The sequence below is a fragment of the Procambarus clarkii genome, chromosome 72 (assembly GCF_040958095.1).
Source record: "Procambarus clarkii isolate CNS0578487 chromosome 72, FALCON_Pclarkii_2.0, whole genome shotgun sequence".
Lineage (NCBI taxonomy): Eukaryota > Metazoa > Arthropoda > Malacostraca > Decapoda > Cambaridae > Procambarus > Procambarus clarkii.
Window position 1 is genome coordinate 5,575,155 of NC_091221.1, and position 18,504 is coordinate 5,593,658.

Below are 18,504 nucleotides of genomic sequence, written 5' to 3' on the forward strand. Positions count from 1 at the left end.
AGAGGTCCACGGTTGTTCAACATACTCCCAGCGAGCACAAGTAGTATTGCCAGAACAAATGTGGACGTTTTCAAGTGAAAACTGGATAGTTTTCTTCAAGATGTGCTAGACCAACTGAGCTGTGGTGGATATATGGGCTTGCGGGCCGCTCCAAGCAATATCCTGTTGGACCAAGCTATCAAGTCAAACCTGGGCTGGGCTTGAGGAGTAGAACTCCCAGAACCCCATCCAGGTATAATCCAGGTACATAACTTCATTGTATTCTTTAAAAGTAAGCTTACGGGCTATTCATGCCCATGCCACCTCTTGTGTGGCATAATCTTTATCAATCTTTAAAAGTAAGGCCTTACAACATGATTACACCTAAATCCTTTACATTGCTTTTTTGTTCTATAGTATGATTTGACTTTTGTACTAAAAGATATCAATAAATTTGGAGTAGCAGGTGTTTAGTACTATTAAATATGTCACAAACTGCAATTACTGTACTGTATTATAAATTGAAATTCAAAACTGCGGCTTCAAATAGCTCACCAGCTGACGTAACAGCTACCGTTGTCACAATTTCTGTGTTGGGATCGTTGGGATCGAAAGGTAGAGGGTAGCCTCGGCAAACCTCCAGGTACACTGTTCTGCCAGGGTCAATATTTTGGAACATGTTGACCACATCAGCATGGGTGTATCCCAACACACATGTATCACCTACATAAACCAACACATCCCCTGTAACAAAGAATAAAGGGCATTATATAATAATACAAATTGCCTACCATATATATATTTGTACTGTGTAATAAGCTTTATACAATTTCAATATGTATATATATACTGTACAATACAATACAATACAATTTTATTTAGGTAAGGTACATACATACAATAAATATTTACAAGGATTGTTTAACTTATAGGTATAGCTAGTACATACAATGCCTAAAGCCACTATTACGCAAAGCGTTTCGGGCTGTATATATATATTGTACAAAGAAGCTTCAATAAACATTGAATATGTAAACATTACCAGTTCGAAGCTTGCCATCCTGCCACGCAGGACCATTGGGAACAACACTTTTGATCTGGAGAAACTCCTCTTCGTTATCATCGCCCCCAACAATGGTAAAACCCAAACCTCGGGAAGACTTGACAAGGCTGGTGCGTATGAATTCACCCTGCAGCTCTGCTGGATTGCGAGTAAATAATATACTTTGCCCAGAGCGATCTGCAAAATGAAAATAGTATAGGTATTCCATTAACTACTAATATGACATTATTCTGTTTAGGAGAATTTTATACTTTGCATTTACAAATTTAAGAAATTCCATAGTGCAGTATACTGTACGGATATATACTTTTAACAAAAAGAATTTGATATACAAATCTTAAAATCTATATACACAGATTTATAAATATTAAAAACAATTTGCCTTCTTATAATAATAATTTAGACCACTTTGCAGTTGCTCTTCATGGAATATAAATTAATGAAAAATTCCAAAAAAATGCATGAAGTGATTACTTAGTTAGTCATTTCATATTAACCAACTGTGATTTATAAGATTATTTTCAATGACGCATATCTTATTAGTCTGTTACTATTATTAGTAAGCAAGGAAAATTCCACACATCAGGTACCACTGGAAAACACACAATCAGGACAAGCTCCAAGGGAATACCTTCCAACTTGCATAAAAGATGTTAATATTTTCTCCATTTCCAAATATACCATAGCATTAGCCAGCCCAGCAGAGCATTCATTAGAACAAGCATAAGCATCCAACACTAACTGGAGAATACCTTTCCGTCTTAAGCTGACTGCCGATACTACAGGGTCCTCCGATGGACGGTAGAGGGGTGACGCAGATGGGGTACAAACAGTGTAAGAATAATAGCTGGAGAATGATCTTTGGTGATGTATAGTAGGATATGCCAAATCCTGACTACTGGGCAGTGGGGTAGAGAAAATCTGAGGGAGTGGGTATGGGCCAGGAGAGGGAAACTGGGGATTACCAGACTGTATTGGAGAAGAGGAGTAACTCCATAGGTGGTTTGGCGAGTAAGACTGTCCTGGATTATAACACCATGAATTAGAAATATTAATACTGCTCCTAGGACTAGGAGACCTCCCAACTGACATGGACTGACCCTTCGGAGAGGACGAAGCTTGAGGTATTCGAGGGTGAAGAAACTTTGGCGAGATGGTTTGGCAGTTTGGAAAGTGAGGTTTAGCAAAATTTGGTACTATAGTTTGATTGAATGTAGGATTTTTGACCTCTTGACTTTTAAAACTCTGACTAAGTGTAAGTTGTTGGTTTATACTAACATTATTTTGTTTAATGGCAGGAATATTTTGATTATTTGGAGAAGTTATTTTAGAGTTAAGAGCTAAATTGTTTGACTTTAAATCCTGAGAACTTGGCAAAAGAATATTTGCCTTATAAGGAGTACCACTAGCTAAATGTACAGGATTCATAGGATTTGAAATTGTAATACTTTGTCTATTGACAGGATCAGAAGGCTTAGGTGATATATCAGGGTGTTTGTGATTAGGAGAAAGAGAGCGAGGACGTGGGAGGGCATTCTTGTCCATACGGCTGTGGACCCTTTTATTCGCTTGCTGCGCTTGTACCTGCAGCTTAGTGTCTTTGCCTTCTGATGCCAAGCACGGTAAACAGGGCAGGTACAGCATGAGCCCTAGAACAACCCAGAGACAATTCACTTATAAACTAAGGCAAGCAAATCAAACTATTTGCCAAAGACCAATCACTATGGAAATTTACTATATTTTTGAGCTTGCACAGTAACCAACATTCAACTATTTCTTCCTACAAGCAATGACAAAACAAATTTTTTCATTAGCTATACACAGCTTCTATTAATAAAAACAAATAAAATACAGCAGAGTAGTATTTGTCTCTGGACTGTTACAACAGAGACATTATTATTAGATGCAATCTACAAGTTGCATGCAAAACATGTCCCCTCTTATGCCAGAAAATTAGAGAGTTAGAATCCCTACTAGAACTTAGCAGAGGGATGCTACAAAGTACAGAATCCAAACAATATTAAAAGATCACCCTTTAGCTTTTTGGAGATATTACGTCATTAACACTTGGCCCCAGACACATTGAGTACGGCTCAGAGGGGCCATGCCTGCATCACCGAGAAGAGACGGCCCACGTTCATAAAAGGCAAAGTGTTCATAATACATCTTTATAAAAACATTCAAGTGCACCACAACAAAATACTGAAAATAAACAATTTCTAGCCACACTGCCTTTATTGAACCCTGGCAGATATGGAGGTGGTTTAGGTACCTGTGTGGGAAGACTACACATTACACTCACTGTTTGCGCGCTTATGTCCGCTACCGGAGGTAGGTTGTGACCCTTCATTTGTGTTTGGGGTTGCTCCACTACCGCCCTCCGAGGTCGACTTCTTTTGCCGGGGAAAAGTGTTGTTTCCACTTTCTGCTGGACTGCTTCCTCCACCTGTACCATGAAAAATATATTCACATTAATTTCAATTCTTGCATATATCAAATTATACTATACATATACTGTACTGACAATACCATACTTCCAGAAACTTTACTTCAAACTGCCAGAATATTAATGGACACAGAAACCCATGTACAAGGTATTATGCTTGGCGTCAAGGTGTGCACTCAAAATTCTCCTTTTCTTTGTTACAAGGATACATACAGAAACATTTTTACTTACTACCTTACAAATTTAGAGTTACTGTATTCACTTTAGGCTCCACATTAGAACAGTAATCCATAAACAGATATAATACTGTAAATCTATGTGTCTGAAATCTTTGAGATGAATTTTTGTTTTTATACTGATAATAGGAGTTGCAGTTTTGTCAAGAAAAATGATAGCCATAAAAGGGTAAATATTTTTATTGCAATCAATTTAGAATGATCAGCAAAGCAATGGCCTCTCTTCTTGCAGAAATGGCATTCCACCTCTGATTGTCTAAGTGATTGGGCACCATTGCTTCACTCCATCCAATTATCTCAGCTCCTAGTGTGTCCCAATACATCTTCCAAGAGCTGAATAGTTATATTGTCTTAGTGGCTCACTTGATAATTACTTGCCTTTATCTACCCCTGGTAAAAAATGCTGAAATTTCAAACCTCAATATTTAAGCATATAAGCTAGGCCTATGATACTTCAATAGATTCATCCAGTCTGTGCCGAGTGGATGAAAGTGCTCAAAATATGTTGACCAGACCACACACTAGATGGTGAAGGGACAACGACGTTTCGACGACACAATCGACTTGAGAATGGTCCAGGATGGACCGAAACATCGTCGTCCCTTCACCTTCTAGTGTGTTGTCTGGTCAACATACTTCAGCCACATTATTGCGACTCCTTGTCTGCTCAAAATACATTACGATTAGGTCTCCTCACAATCAGTCCTGTGTGATAATGTTACCATTTGCTTTGTGCTCATGCCTTTCTCAAGAACAATGCAATTAACAGACCGTTACCTCGTCACAACAGTAAAGTGAAACATTTGTGTAGTCAAGATTATTTGAACAGTACAATATTTTCTTAACTGCTCTACTAAATGTCTTTCAATAATTTTCAGATCTTTTTATGTAACTATGGTAAAACTTATGAATAAATGTTTTATGCATGTCCATACTAATGAACCTCTGAAGCCAGCCGGATAAAACTTCCAATGATATCCTCATTTAACAGAGGATTGTGGTCTGCAGTTTTCTTTATCACTATCACTACTCATTATAATTAATTTCTTAATTTTCTTGGATTCTCCTAATCATCCTCCCACAACGCACTTTTGCCTACTACACCTTGTAAACTAGTTCCTATAATTCTTACACTAGTTATGATCCCTTATATTTGTTAGAAAATGAAATGATACGCTGCTCTATTTCCAATCGTCTTACACATAACCACTATTCCATGCTATCTGGTAAATTTTCCATACCCATTCCATTCCTTATTCCCAGCACCATTTAATAATTTCCACATGGGAACAGTGTTAGATAAAATTGGGAGCATGGAAAGTAAAACAAGAGAAAGTAATGAGAGAGGAGAGGAAGGAGAGATAAATAATATAATAAAAGGCACAACTATTAGTCTGAGAATTGGGACACCATATAAATCCACACCCAGGCATATGCAAGTAAAACTTCAGTATGGAGGGTGGCAAGGGAATAAAATATGCAATGCTAGAGTGGGTGAAATCAACTCGCTTAAGTGACATAAATGTCAAAAGAATTCACGAGAATCAACAATTAGTGGGAACAAGGAAGAAATATGATTATCACTTGGTAGAAAAAGACAATCATTGCCATGCCAGGGAGTAGAAGATCAATAATATATATGAAATGGTGAGTAAGAAGAGAGTATGAAAGTGAATGATGTGTGGCAACAGTGTGTCTCGGAAGAAAGCAAGACATCAAACTGATAAAAAAATATGTAACATGAATGACAAGCTACAAAAAGTACAAAATACTGTTGTACAGTACAGTGTATGCATACTGCACAAGCAGGTTTAAACAAGTATTAACAAAATATTAACATTTAGAAATGAACTGCTCAAATCCTGGCTGATGGAGATGCTGCTTGCAATAAGAAGTACTATAATAAAAAGTTAATGAAATGATGAAATCTCTGAAAATATTGGCTTAATTTACCTTGTGTTGGGGTAATAGGTTGCTTTTTGGCCACAATGACAGGATTCTCATACTGTGTCTTTCGATTTACATGGTCAATGTAATATGTTCCATATTGTGGGTCGTCTATTCGTTCCCAGCCAAAGGGTAGCTCGTCTTCTCCACATTCTTCAGCATTTCGTTTCTGAACACGTGCTAGCCTTGGATCTAACCACGAGGATGTGCCATTCATGTGACTGAAAAAAAATAAATACTGTATACAAAGTCACAATCACTCAAGAGATAATACCTTTACTTCCAAATAAACCTACTTCCTCCTCTTTCATAAAATACTGGGTGATATATGCACCATTTTCAAAAAGCATTGATAAAGGAAAACTATATATTAATACAGGAACCATATAGTCCTATGCAGATTAAATTACAATTAAATACTCATAATACAATTGTAATTATCATATGAAAATCGGACTTTTATACTAACACACACACACTTTTCTTCCAGCACCAACCAACTAAAGCTCCTTTATAAAAACCTAAATAATAAGAACTTCGTAACAAGTTGCAACAAGGTAAAAAATCGGGACCAGTTACATTGTGCATTTGCAGAATGGAATTTTTTTTTTTAATTCCACTTAAAGAGCTCAATATAACCACAAAAATATAGTAGCAAACAAGTAATATAAGTCCAAAATATACATTTTGATCCAAAATATACAGTATATAAGTAACACTTATTTACATTGGTTATAACACTTTAATATCTTCCCAGTAGACACCACATTGAATCAAAGACAGTCTAATGTTATTGATGGTGTCGACGTTAAAATGTTAATTTAACACGATGCACTTCCTAACAGTCAATATGTCCTAGAGATTATTTTAGCATTATTTTATTTAAGAAGGCCTGGTCAGGGCCTGTGGGAGCCTGTGTGGGACATTGAGCCCCGAAATCAACACAAGGTAAGCATCAATTAGGCTCATTTAATAAGTAGTTAAAATGCAGTCACGTTTAGGTAGAACCGTTTCCTGGTGAGGACACGGGCTGCAGGCGCAACCTTTTTAAACTTTTGTTGCTTAGTCCTCATTGTGTTACCAAAACCCCAAAAGACCAGCCAGCACTAAAAGGTGTGACCCTGATCTATGGAGTATACTTGTTGGTTCCGAGAGTTGTTCTACTTGCCCTTGCCCAGCCCAGGCCCAGCCCAGGCCCACCCCTGTTCTGTTCTACTCGGGATGATATTGTGTCAAGGAGTAAATTAAATTGAATGGAGAATGATTTAATGTTAAGATGTTTTACCTTCACCTAATAAATGAATAGCCTAAATTTAGGAGGCTACTGCAGAGTAAAATAAAGGATTAAGTGCTTCAAGAGATGCAAGATGTAAAATAAGCAGTATTAAAAATAATAATACAAAATAAACCATCACAAAACTCAACCACTGGGGTACACTGGCATCTATTATAATTCATATTATGTTCCTTATTAAATTCATGCCGCACTTTCATTTTAGGAGCGGCATGAATTCATTCATATTGGCAGGAGTCTTGACTGGCATTTTGGAGTAGTTAGATATTTAGATGTTTTTAATTGGTTTCAATGAAGTATAAAAAACATTTAATTAGTAAAAATTACAACTTATATCCAATATGCTTATTGGATAAGTAATATCAAATTAGAAGCCTGACGGCTGAGTGGACAGTGCTTCGGATTCACAGTCCTGAGGTTCCGGGCTCGATTCCCAGTGGAGGCGGAAACAAATGGGCCGAGTTTCATTCACCATGATGTCCCTGTTACCTAGCAGTAAATAGGTACCTGGGAGTTAGACAGCTACTACGGGCTGCTTACTGCGGGTGTGTAACAAAAAGGAGGCCTGGTCGAGGACCGGTCCGCGGGGATGCTAAGCCCAGAAATCATCTCACGCTAAGCATATTTCATATCCCCCCTATTATTATTATTACTAACTGTACACTACAGTAAATGGCAATTATGGTGCTCTAGTTCAATTAATCAATAAGTTAAATTAATGCATATTCCCAATACAATTTAACAATTGTAATATTCTGTAATGTAACAAATACATCAGATAGGCATTTAATACTCACTCGATATAATATGGCTCTCCATTTTCTGTGTAAGCCTTCTCCCAGTTAAATGGTAGAGGACCCAACTCTCCAGCCGTCGGTGAATCTGGGGGCTGAAGCTGAACCCCACCCTCTTCTGCCACCATACTCTGGGGCATGCCAGGAGGGCCGTAGTGTGTCCCTGATGAATATGGATGACTGGGAGGCTCGGGAGGAATATCTGTACTGGTGGTATTGGCAGCCATTGCTTCTACATTGGAGCGGTTACGTCTACGTTTGCCCTCTGAGCTGGGATGGGCACCAGGTAAGACAGCAGTGCCTGCTGACCCCCGAGCCAAATGATCAGGTGGTAATGATGGTGGTTTAGGAGTACCGTAGTGGTTACCTGTATATTAAAAACATTAGCAAGATGATTTTATTTTCGATAAAATGTGTTATAATACATAGCAGTATTCGAATTAATTATATAGAATAGACCAATATTACAATTATTTCACTAAAAACTGTGATATCAAGCAAATGCAGAAAGTATGGAGGCACTGTTTAGTAGCAAGATTCATGTTAAGATAAAACATGCGCAAGACATTAGCTAAAAATCAAACTATAATGTGCACTAAACTTATTACAATATATTAACTTAAAAAGCATTAACAAGTACCTGTTCCATTCCCATTACCAGATAGTAGTGAAGACCCAAAGCCATTTGGTAGAGAGTTTGAACTGTAATGCTCAGTAGTTTGTAAAGTTTGGTGGTTATAAGTCTCATTGCAAATTTTAGCATAATTGTCATATTTTGAATTCAAGAACCTTTCAATATAACTTCTTTCATTTTCTGTGCCATCACTAAACTCAATCACTGGGGTACGCTGACGTCCATTATAATTCATATTAGGTTCCTTATTAAATTCATGCCGCTCTTTCATTTTAGATCTGCGAGGAGCCTTGACTGGCATGCACCTAGAATAAGCACGCTCTTCTTTATCTCGAGGATTTTTAATCAAACTAAACCGTGTTGGAGAGTTTCTGCTGATGAATAACGTTCTCTCTGGAGGTGGCCGTGGTCGTTGGTCCAACTCTTTCCCTTCCCCCAGATCTTCAGTTTCTAGTCCCTCTGAAGCATCAGTTAACCTATTGTTTGAACTTGGGCTGCTGTCTTTGGAATTAACTTGAGATAAAAGGGGATAAATTGCCACTTCATTGTATGAAACATTGATGCCACTTTGGCACAATCTGGATGATTCAGTTGGCCTTATTTCCATTTCGGAGGCATTGCCTTTACCATTAACAATGCTAGCATTAAGACCCAGAAAGGATTGACTGGTTTTATGCTTTTCTTCTATTATGGAATTACAATATGAAGTCTTCTCTGAACCTTCTGGTCTCTGTCTTGCACCTAGTAATGTACTGTCTGACAACTGTGCTTTTAATGAGCCTTCGTGTTTGTGTTGTAATGGAAGAGAAGCCGTTTTTGTTAAAGAACGAGACTTATACGATGTGAGCGATTCTATATAACTATGAATGTGGTTCTCGTGCACATTAACCAAACTTTTCACACTTAATGAGTGACCATTATTCAAACCATGATTTACAGTTTCTTTCGAGCAAAACTCTGGGACTCTCTCTTTAACATTGCTAATGCTTTGTGGGTTCTTACAGCTATCTTTTACATTATCATTAATGTTCCTTTCAACACAAGGATTTGATACTTTACTTTCTTCAGTGGTTGGCAATAATCTATGTGAACCTTTTTCAGTTTGCAGGAATGTTATTTGGTCACCAATATTATTTCCCAAAGTATGATTAATTGAAGCACTTTCATGGAAATTATCTACATTAGTTATAGGATCTTTCTGTCTGCCCCGCCTAAAAGTATCGGTGTTTTTTTTCTTTGGAATTTCTTCATTAGTATTGTCTAAAACTATTTCACTGAAGCTTTGTTCATTTTTGCAGGATGCTTCTACATGTCTTTCTAGCCTAGTTTTAATATTATTAAATGAAGATTTATCAAATGTTTTACATAATGCATCATTTATACTTTCATCTTTGTTGTAAAACTCACTCACTTTCCCTTCAGTTGGCTCGATGAAATAAAGACTATTCATTTTCCGACTGGATGTACATTCTTTTTCCACATCCTCCTTTAATGTTTTGTGCGTATGAATTGTATCCATGTATGTTGAAGCATTAGAATTGCATAGAGTGTCTGAAAGTTCTTGGAAATCTGCATTTAAAATTGTGCCTTCCAATATATTCCTATCAGTAGGCCCTAATATTCTCAATGCATTTCCTGAAACTCTCTTCTCCGATGTACGACGACTACGTGCATCTTTCTCAGAGAAAGAGGGCGTATTTAACAGAAATTTAGAGGGCGTTCCATTCAAAGTTACTGTAGATGCAATCATATCATTTACATCTTTAATTGAATTAAATTCACTCTTTAAGTCAGTGTCAGCTGAAGAACTGATGTTTATAATTTTCTCTGAACTTTTAAAATCATCAGTTAAATGTGAGTCAAGCAGTGAAAACTGGTATATATTCTCTTTATTGTGTTCTTGTGGATTAAATGAATGTGCAAAAAGGCTATTCTGATAATCCTGTTTGTCAACATCTTTGCAATAATTATTTCCTTTATCATTTTCACAAAGGTTTTCCTGCCTCTCTTTGGGAATAGTTACTAATGATGCATCAACTTCACTTGTATCTTCACTGTTTTCTTCTTTGCTTTTTGAAGTTGTAGCATGTGATGAATCTTGTTTATTTGGCACATAATTATCAATTTTTTTGGTTTTGTTGTTCAGAACAGCATCCAAACATGCATCCTCTTGGTTTGTTTTTCCATTTAAAGCTGGCACAAGTATCGCACCCAATGTCGTCTGAGTTCTCTTCACATCTTCATGTTTATCAATTAAATCCTTAACAGACAAAATGTTTTCCTTCGTTGAAAGTGAACACACATCACTGATATTTGAGGAAGCGCGTTTGTTAATGTGTGCGTTTTCCCCTTCGTCCAATAAACTATTGCGGACACCTTTCTTCAGAAATTGGTTGTTACTGTTTAAAACTAACACCGGAGGTATTTCTTTTCTGCTTCCCCAGAACTTCATGCTATGATTGTTTTGTTTTAATGCATTGTTTAGTGATGAACTCCGCTGAGGAATCTCAGGTTTTTTCTTTGGTATTAAAGTTGGTTTTGAAAATTTGTCAAAAGTGAGAGAATAATTTGCATCCTGATGATTTATATCTATCTGATGTGAAGAATTAGATTTTTGTACACCACTAGCAGCTGATGAAGCACATCTTTTAATGTCATCAGAGCATTTTTCAATGCCTGAATTGCCTGCCACGTCATACGAGAATATACAGGATACATTGCTATTATTTTGCATCATGGCAACTGGCAAACCCTTGGGCACCCTATTAGATGATGCATCCTTTGACCGATTTAATGCAGATTCGTCACAAGGTTCAACTCTACACTTTGCATGCAAATCTTTTATTGTGTCGACATTATGAGTCGGTGCCGAAGAGTGTGACCCTGTTGTCCTGTGTGTGTTACTCTCCTTCAAGTCTTGGATTGCATCAACTTTATTTGTAACAAGATATCTACCAAATTGTGCTTCAGATGAAAGATTTGAGGATACTGGATGCCTTGTACTACTTGGCTCACATTCTATTGTACAATCTACGGGCTGTTGGGATGCTACATCCGTAACTGGGTCTACCGATTCCTCATTTGAAAACAAGGAGAGGTTATCAATTATATCAAACTCGTTATTGTCAACAGGGGTAACGTTTCCTACTGATGACGAGTGCCTATTTATTTGAGTTTTCCGAGACACATCTGAATGGTCAATCCAGTATCTGACCCCATTCATAGGAGACAATGGATCATTCACCGATACTGACAGATCAATGGTATGTGAACTTATATTATTTGAGGCATGGTACTTTGAATGTTCAATAGACTGGTTGGACATCATATGAGTATCTGGATCTACAGATTCTTCATTGGAAAATAAAGACAAGTTATCAACAGCAGCATTTACATTACCAGAGAAACAAAGACCTTCTACTGAAGATGAAGTGTGTCTATAAAGAGGATTATTCTGAGATATGCCATCTGGATTGCCTCTATACACACTTGGAATGATATTTGTGTCTTCAGTAGCAGTTTCATCAGAGAAAACAGATGAACAATCACTATGTCCTGAATCTTCACTGGAAAGCGAGTCTCGATTATCACTGCCAACAAGAGTACCACTATCATCATCATCACTACTACTGCCAAAAAGTGTGTCTGCCTCTGAATCTTCCTCGTATATTCCAACATCAGACACATTTCTTTTAAGTGGTTTTATGCGAGGTTGTGTCAGAAGGGTTTGTGCTACAACACTGCTTGAAGCTTTATATTTAGCATCTACAGCAAAAGAAATCAGACTCTTGTTTTTTAAAGGAGAATTTCTACTACGACTAGATGATCTCTGAACAGATCTACCTGCTTGCCGGTTCACTTTTCCAGATGTGTCTTCTGCAGAAGACACAAAAGCTTGTCCATGTACCTCATGCACAGCTTGACGGTGTCGCTGACTTCCATGTCTTATAAAATATTCCTTGATTTCATTTGCACTTAAATTTTGGTTAGAATCTAGAAGGGAGGGACGCTGGACACCTTTCAACAATCGAATGGGAAGAGTCTTGATCTTGTCAGAGCTATGCTTTCTAAAGTGTTTTCGTTTCACTGGTAAAGAGAGAGAGCGTGAAAGGTTGCCATCTTTGGTAGTATCAATTAGGGCAGCAGGGCCTAAACTTTGTTCACTTTGTGGCTCACTAAGTGGATCACCACCACTAGGCGTAGATGGGTACTCACGCTGGGTACCCATTCGTGGACTATGGAGTGGAGGCAGACGTTGAGATTCGACACGAGTGCTAATGTGAACTTCAGATGCCATGCTGGAGGCATTTGAGACAGTAGATGGTATTTGATGTTGTAGCCGTTGCCTTGTAATACGTTCCACAGTCAGTCTCTGCGGCAAAGCCGACGAAATGGGCGACGGCACAGGCGCTCCATATTCATGACCTGTAATCATAGTACTATACCCTCTATCTAAAAGGCTTTTTGCTATACCTACCTGAACTTTATACACATGCAAGAAAAGGATACACCATACACCCCATGCATACTTGACGTGATTATTAAACGCTATCAATAAGATTAGTACAAGTTTGTTTTTTCTCAAACAATTAGCTACACATTATATCTCCTAACTTATTATATTTATCACATCGCGGTACCCTACCTTTACATTGTGCATCCTTCTGCAAGGCATGGTCGAGATTGTATCTGTGCAACAGGTCTTTATAGGATGGTCTTTGTGGGGTCTCCATCACAATACATACTGATTGCTAACCTTATCATTTTATCACTAACCCATGTTATCTTATGTCTAATCTCTTGTAACGTTTCTCACATTTACATGTACATTAACTTTTTTTCAACAATGCAGCATGGGGTTTAGTGCTATTCATCACACTATAATACACGAATGTTATTAAATTACTGTAATGACAAGTGTGACTGAAGTTATTAAATTGCAAAGTCAAACTGAGAAATGTAAACAAAATTCAAAGACATTTGAAATCGTCATATTTTAAGGTCATTTTACAGCAAGGCACTGAATGGCCTAACTTGTCCAACTGATTATGTTTTTGCAACATGCTGCAACCAATACCAATGGAATGTTTGTCAACCTGTCTTGCATCGCAGTTACCTTGCGATGATTTTGGGGCCAAACGTCCCGGTCCCCACCAGGCGGCCTGGTTGCTGGACTGGTCAACTAGGCTGTTGGATGCGGCTGCTCGCAGCCTGACAAGTGAATCACAGCCTGGTTGATCAGGTATCTTTTGGAGGCGTTTATTAAGTGCTCTCTTGAACTCAGTGAGGGATCGGCCAGTTATGCCCCTTATGAGTAATTGAAGCATGTTGAACAGTCTCTCTCAGAGTACCTATTGCACCTCTGCTTTTCAACGGGGAAATTCTGCACATCCTGCCATGCCTTCTAGTCTTGTTCGAGTTATTTCTGTGTGCAGATTTGGGATCAGCCCTTCTAATATTTTCCATGTGTAAACTATTTTTATCTCTCCCGCCTGCACTCAAGAGAATACAGATTTAGTCATTTTAGTCGGTCCCAACAGTTTAGATGTTTTACCGAGTGGATTCTAGCAGTAAATGATTTATGCACGCTCTCCAGGTCAGCAATTTCTCCAGCTTTGAAAGGTGCTGTCATTGTGCATCAGTATTCCACTCTAAAGAGCACTAGCATCTTGACAATTATCATCAGTGGTATAGCATCTCTTGTTTGAAAGGTTCTTGTTATCCAACCTGTCATTTTTCATGCAGTTGTGACGGCTACATGATTGTGTTCTTTAAAGGTAAGGTCTTCTGACACGAGTACATCCAAATCCTTTACATTGCCTTTTTGTTCTATATGATTTGACCGAGCTTTGTAAGTGCTTTCTGTTTTCATATTTTCATTTTTTCCATAGTGCAGGAGCTGGAATTTATATTCATTAAATACTATATTTTCTGAAGCACATTGAAAGACCTGATTTACATCTGATTGGAGGTCTGCTGTGTCCTCTGTTATCTGCTCTCATAAAAATCCTTGTGTTATCTACAAAGGATGATACAGTACTATAGATTGTGTCCTTGTCTATGTCCGATATGAAACCTGCTTGATGGGGTTCTGGGAGTTTTTCTACTCCCCAAGCTCGGCCCGAGGCCAGGCTTGACTTGAGAGAGCTTGGTCCACTAGGCTGTTGCTTGGAGCAGCCCGCAGGCTCACATGTCCACCACAACCCGGTTGGTCCGGCACTACTCTTCATGTGTTCTCTGGCATGAGAATGAGAAAAAGTACTGGGGCAAGCACAATACCCTGGGGGACTGAGCTCTTCAAGGTTGATGGTCTGGATTTTATTTTGTTGACTTTTACACACTGGATTCTGTTAGTCAGGAAATTGTAGATCTATCTGCCTACTTTTCTGGTAATTCCTTTTGAACACTGTGTGTGCAATAACACCATGGTCAAACTTGTCGAAGACTTTTGCAAAACCTGCATAAATTGCATTAGGGTTTTGCTTATCTTCCATGGCATCTAACGCCATGTTATAGTGGTCCAGCAACTGTGACAGGCAAGAGCACCCTGTTCTGAAACCATATTGTCCCGAGTTATGGAAATGCTGTGATTCCATGTATTTTGTGATCTTGCTTCTTGGCACTCTTTCAAAGATTGCTATGATGTGTGATATTAGTGCTATTGGTCTGTAATTTTTTGCCTCTGCCTTAGTTCCTCCTTTATGGAGTGGTGCTATCTCTGCTGTTTATAGTGTCAGGGATAAGACCAGTATCTAGGTTCCGTCTCCAAAGAATGTTAAGGGCCTGTGATAGTTTTTTTTACAGTTCTTTATGTATGTAGTGCCAAGAATTGGGGCCTGGTGCAGAGTGCATAGGCATATTGTCTATGGCTTCTTCAAAATCCAGTGGGTATAGGGTGACATCTGATATATGATTTGATGATGGTATTACATCCATGTCATACAAGACGAGAGCTACGCTCGTGGTGTCCCGTCTTAAAAGAAACTTTGCTTATTTGTTTCTGCCTCTGCTTGGAATCAAACCCAGGCCATTTGGTCTACGACCTCTGAGCGCTATCCACTCAGCTGCGAGGCTCTTAATAATTTATAAACTCCACACTCCCAGAAAGATACGAACCCAGACAGCAAGGAGTACTATACACATGGCATACCTGGTTCTTTAACCACTCGACCAACCGTGACTGTACTGTTTAGTGGCTCACTGAAAACACAGTACAGTGGTACCGATTCCTTAATATTTCGCTTATTTCATTCTTGTCATCTGTGAAGGTTTCATTTCCCTTTTGTAGGGGCCCAATACTAGATGTAGTTTTTGCTCTTGATTTTGCATAGAAGAAAAAATATTTTGGATTTCTCTTTGACCGATGGCCCTTTGTTCTTTCTCTCTCATTGATTTTGCATGATTCTTGTATCTTTAGTTCAATCATTTCTATTTCTCTACCTAGCCCTCTCTACCTATAAAGCACAATAACGATTGAAACCAAAGCCATAAAATCTACCTAATATTGACATTCTAATCAATGCACTTTTTTTTTATAAATCCCTCATTTTCCCCATTTTTAAAGTCGTGTGTATATTACTGTATATGGAATGGAGCCAAGACATGTTCAATGCTTCAATAACATATCTTCACTGTTCATGGTAAAAAAGCAAAAATAAAATGCCATTGTAAAACAAACGCATGCACCATTTGCAACACAGACTACTAGGAGCAAACGTTTATCATTAGGGCATATGTACATGTATGTATGAGAGTGTGTACATGTATATATAACATTAATAATTTTGTAACTAGCATCAAAAAAATTTTATTTGCTTAGCTAAACGAACTAGAGGGTTCAGTTCCTGAACCAATTATGTGCCTTTACACCACCACACCGGGATGGGTATGGGGTGCATAATAAAAAAAGAAATTGAATTGGCATATGTGCAGAAGTTTGGTGTAGCTATACTGAATCAATTTCAAGATACATTTTCCTAAAGTTCTGCTACACCCCTCCCTGGACGATGTGTAATTGGTTCTAAGCTTTGCGCTCCCAAGGGGTGACTGCCTGACCCAGTAATCATATGTTTCCCTGCACATGCCAATACATGAAGGTGCTTTCCAGATAAACTCCAAAATTTACGTAAAATAATCTTGTGAAAATCACTAAGCATTGTCTGCTAATTTTACATTTGCTAAATTTCTAACACGAATCAGGAATGTGTAAAGAAAATTATTTCCAAAGAGAATATAAATAGAAGATTATAGTAAGTTATGCAGCTACTGTTAAACATTTTGATTTTAAGTGCAGTGCAGAACTATATTTGAAACACTAGTACATTATTACGTGATATACAATTATATACAAAATTTGAAAAATACAGTAGTTAGTCAACAGCAGAATAAGTATTAGATTAAGCAAAAATGCAAGAGACAGTGTGCAAGTTGAGGGGATCATGCATGGCATGCAAGTTAAAGGGGGGATCATGCATGGCATGCAACTTGAGGGGATCATGCATGGCATGCAACTTGAGGGGATCATGCATGGCATGCAAGCAAAATGGTGGGTGAAGAGCCACGTGCTAGTGCAAGAGAGAGAGAGAGACCACATACATCACCCCAACATAAACTCACCTTCAAAGACACCAGATTCTAAGAGGTTGCCAGACCTCTGCAGAGCACTGAATTCTTCCTTGGAGAGAAAGGTGTAGTCTACGCCGTTGACCTCCCCCTGGCGTGGCGTCCTGGTGGTCACAGGGACCGTGCGAAGGTAGACATTGTCGCGGATGGTGTTCTGGAGCTCATGGTCCACACTGCCCTTCTGGAACCTGGTGTTCAGGTACTGCCGCAGGTCGCGTGTCAGGGACCCTGTTACACAAACATTAATTACCATTTCAAGTTCAATAACTTATAATATATGTGGCTTAAACTAAAATATGTCCTAAACAAAGAGTGTGATGTCCTCTAAAGAAGTGAAGGCCTTTTCAAGGCTTCGCGTAATCTTCATCTACAAACTACTACTAGTACTGTACTTGAAGCATACACGTGAGGAAGAAAGTTTCCATGCGGCAACAGGGATAAGAAGGCACAAGTGAACTAATTGCAATTGTCACGAGAGCGGACTTTGAATTTGTGAAGTGTCTGATATTATTCATTATCTAAGTATAGTATTGGAAAGACACGTACAGTACACTCTTTTAAGTTGTTTATCTAAAATTATGTATAGCATGTACAATTTCCCTAGTTTCAAAAGCCACCCTCACTTTGCTCAGTAGAACTTGTAATAATCATCGCAGTCCTTGGGGGAGCAAGTAGACATGCAACTAACAATGAGCAAATAGGACTGACTAGTGAAATAGTGGTGAACTATTAGCAGTACATAGTGACGTTGATTACAGACTAACCACGAGGTTTCCCGTGATGGCCACCTTTAGCAGGGAATATACTGAAGTCAGATCAGAATAAATTTAACTGAACAAATTCTAAAATTTACAGAAAATAATGAAAGAAAGAGGGGTATGGAGGTGGCTGGGAGGACAAAAAGATGAAGGTGCGAGATCGTAAGATGGAGACAGAGAGCAATACCTCCCATAGATTAGGTTCACAACTTATTATCCGCTGGGGACAGTAGACACGCCTTCTATGCAACTACTGAAACTATCGACTCACTACTGTGGTTATAGATCAGGGAGGTTTCTATTTATTGGGAAGGGAGTGGGGGGGGGGGGGGGGGAGGCGAGGTGAACAGGCCCCTCCCTCAGCCACGGTGAAGACCTCCTACAAGTAGCGAATTGTGCTACTTTTGAGAGCCCCGCACCCACATTTTTAATTTCGCTACTTTTTGGGCTAATTTGAGCTACTAATGTTAAGAACTCTATGATTATTAATGCTTTTATAATGTAATGTGTACAAATCACAGCCGCGCCCAACAGCCTGATTGACTAGACCACTTACCGCATGAGGCCTGGTTAGGGACCGGCCCCTTGGGGACGTTGATTCTAGGAACCTTCGAGAGAAAAAGTAACCGCAAGGCAACCCATCCCCAGGGGCCATAGATTTCCTAACCTTAATTGCCACTAATACTTCATCCCGAGTACTGTTTATGTTAAGTGACATCACACTGTTACCT

The 18,504-nt window shown here is 38.6% G+C and overlaps 1 protein-coding gene across 7 annotated transcripts in view; it reads right to left on the reverse strand.

The window, feature by feature from the left end:
- The window catches only part of LOC123773736 (uncharacterized), a 437,688-nt gene that overhangs the window by 22,624 nt on the left and 396,560 nt on the right, over positions 1 to 18,504 (reverse strand). For 5 of the 7 annotated variants that reach the window (XM_045767617.2, XM_045767618.2, XM_045767615.2 and 2 more), the window contains 8 exons: positions 17,010 to 17,243; positions 8,400 to 12,818; positions 7,763 to 8,126; positions 5,678 to 5,892; positions 3,345 to 3,488; positions 1,795 to 2,691; positions 1,022 to 1,219; positions 535 to 723 (listed from right to left, as the gene is read on the reverse strand). In XM_045767617.2, coding sequence (XP_045623573.2) covers positions 535 to 723; positions 1,022 to 1,219; positions 1,795 to 2,691; positions 3,345 to 3,488; positions 5,678 to 5,892; positions 7,763 to 8,126; positions 8,400 to 12,818; positions 17,010 to 17,243 — 6,660 coding nt within the window. Of the gene's footprint in view, positions 1 to 534; positions 724 to 1,021; positions 1,220 to 1,794; positions 2,692 to 3,344; positions 3,489 to 5,677; positions 5,893 to 7,762; positions 8,127 to 8,399; positions 12,819 to 13,038; positions 13,142 to 17,009; positions 17,244 to 18,504 lie in introns of those variants that run through there. The other 2 variants (XM_045767622.2, XM_069312378.1) reach the window with 2 other exon arrangements.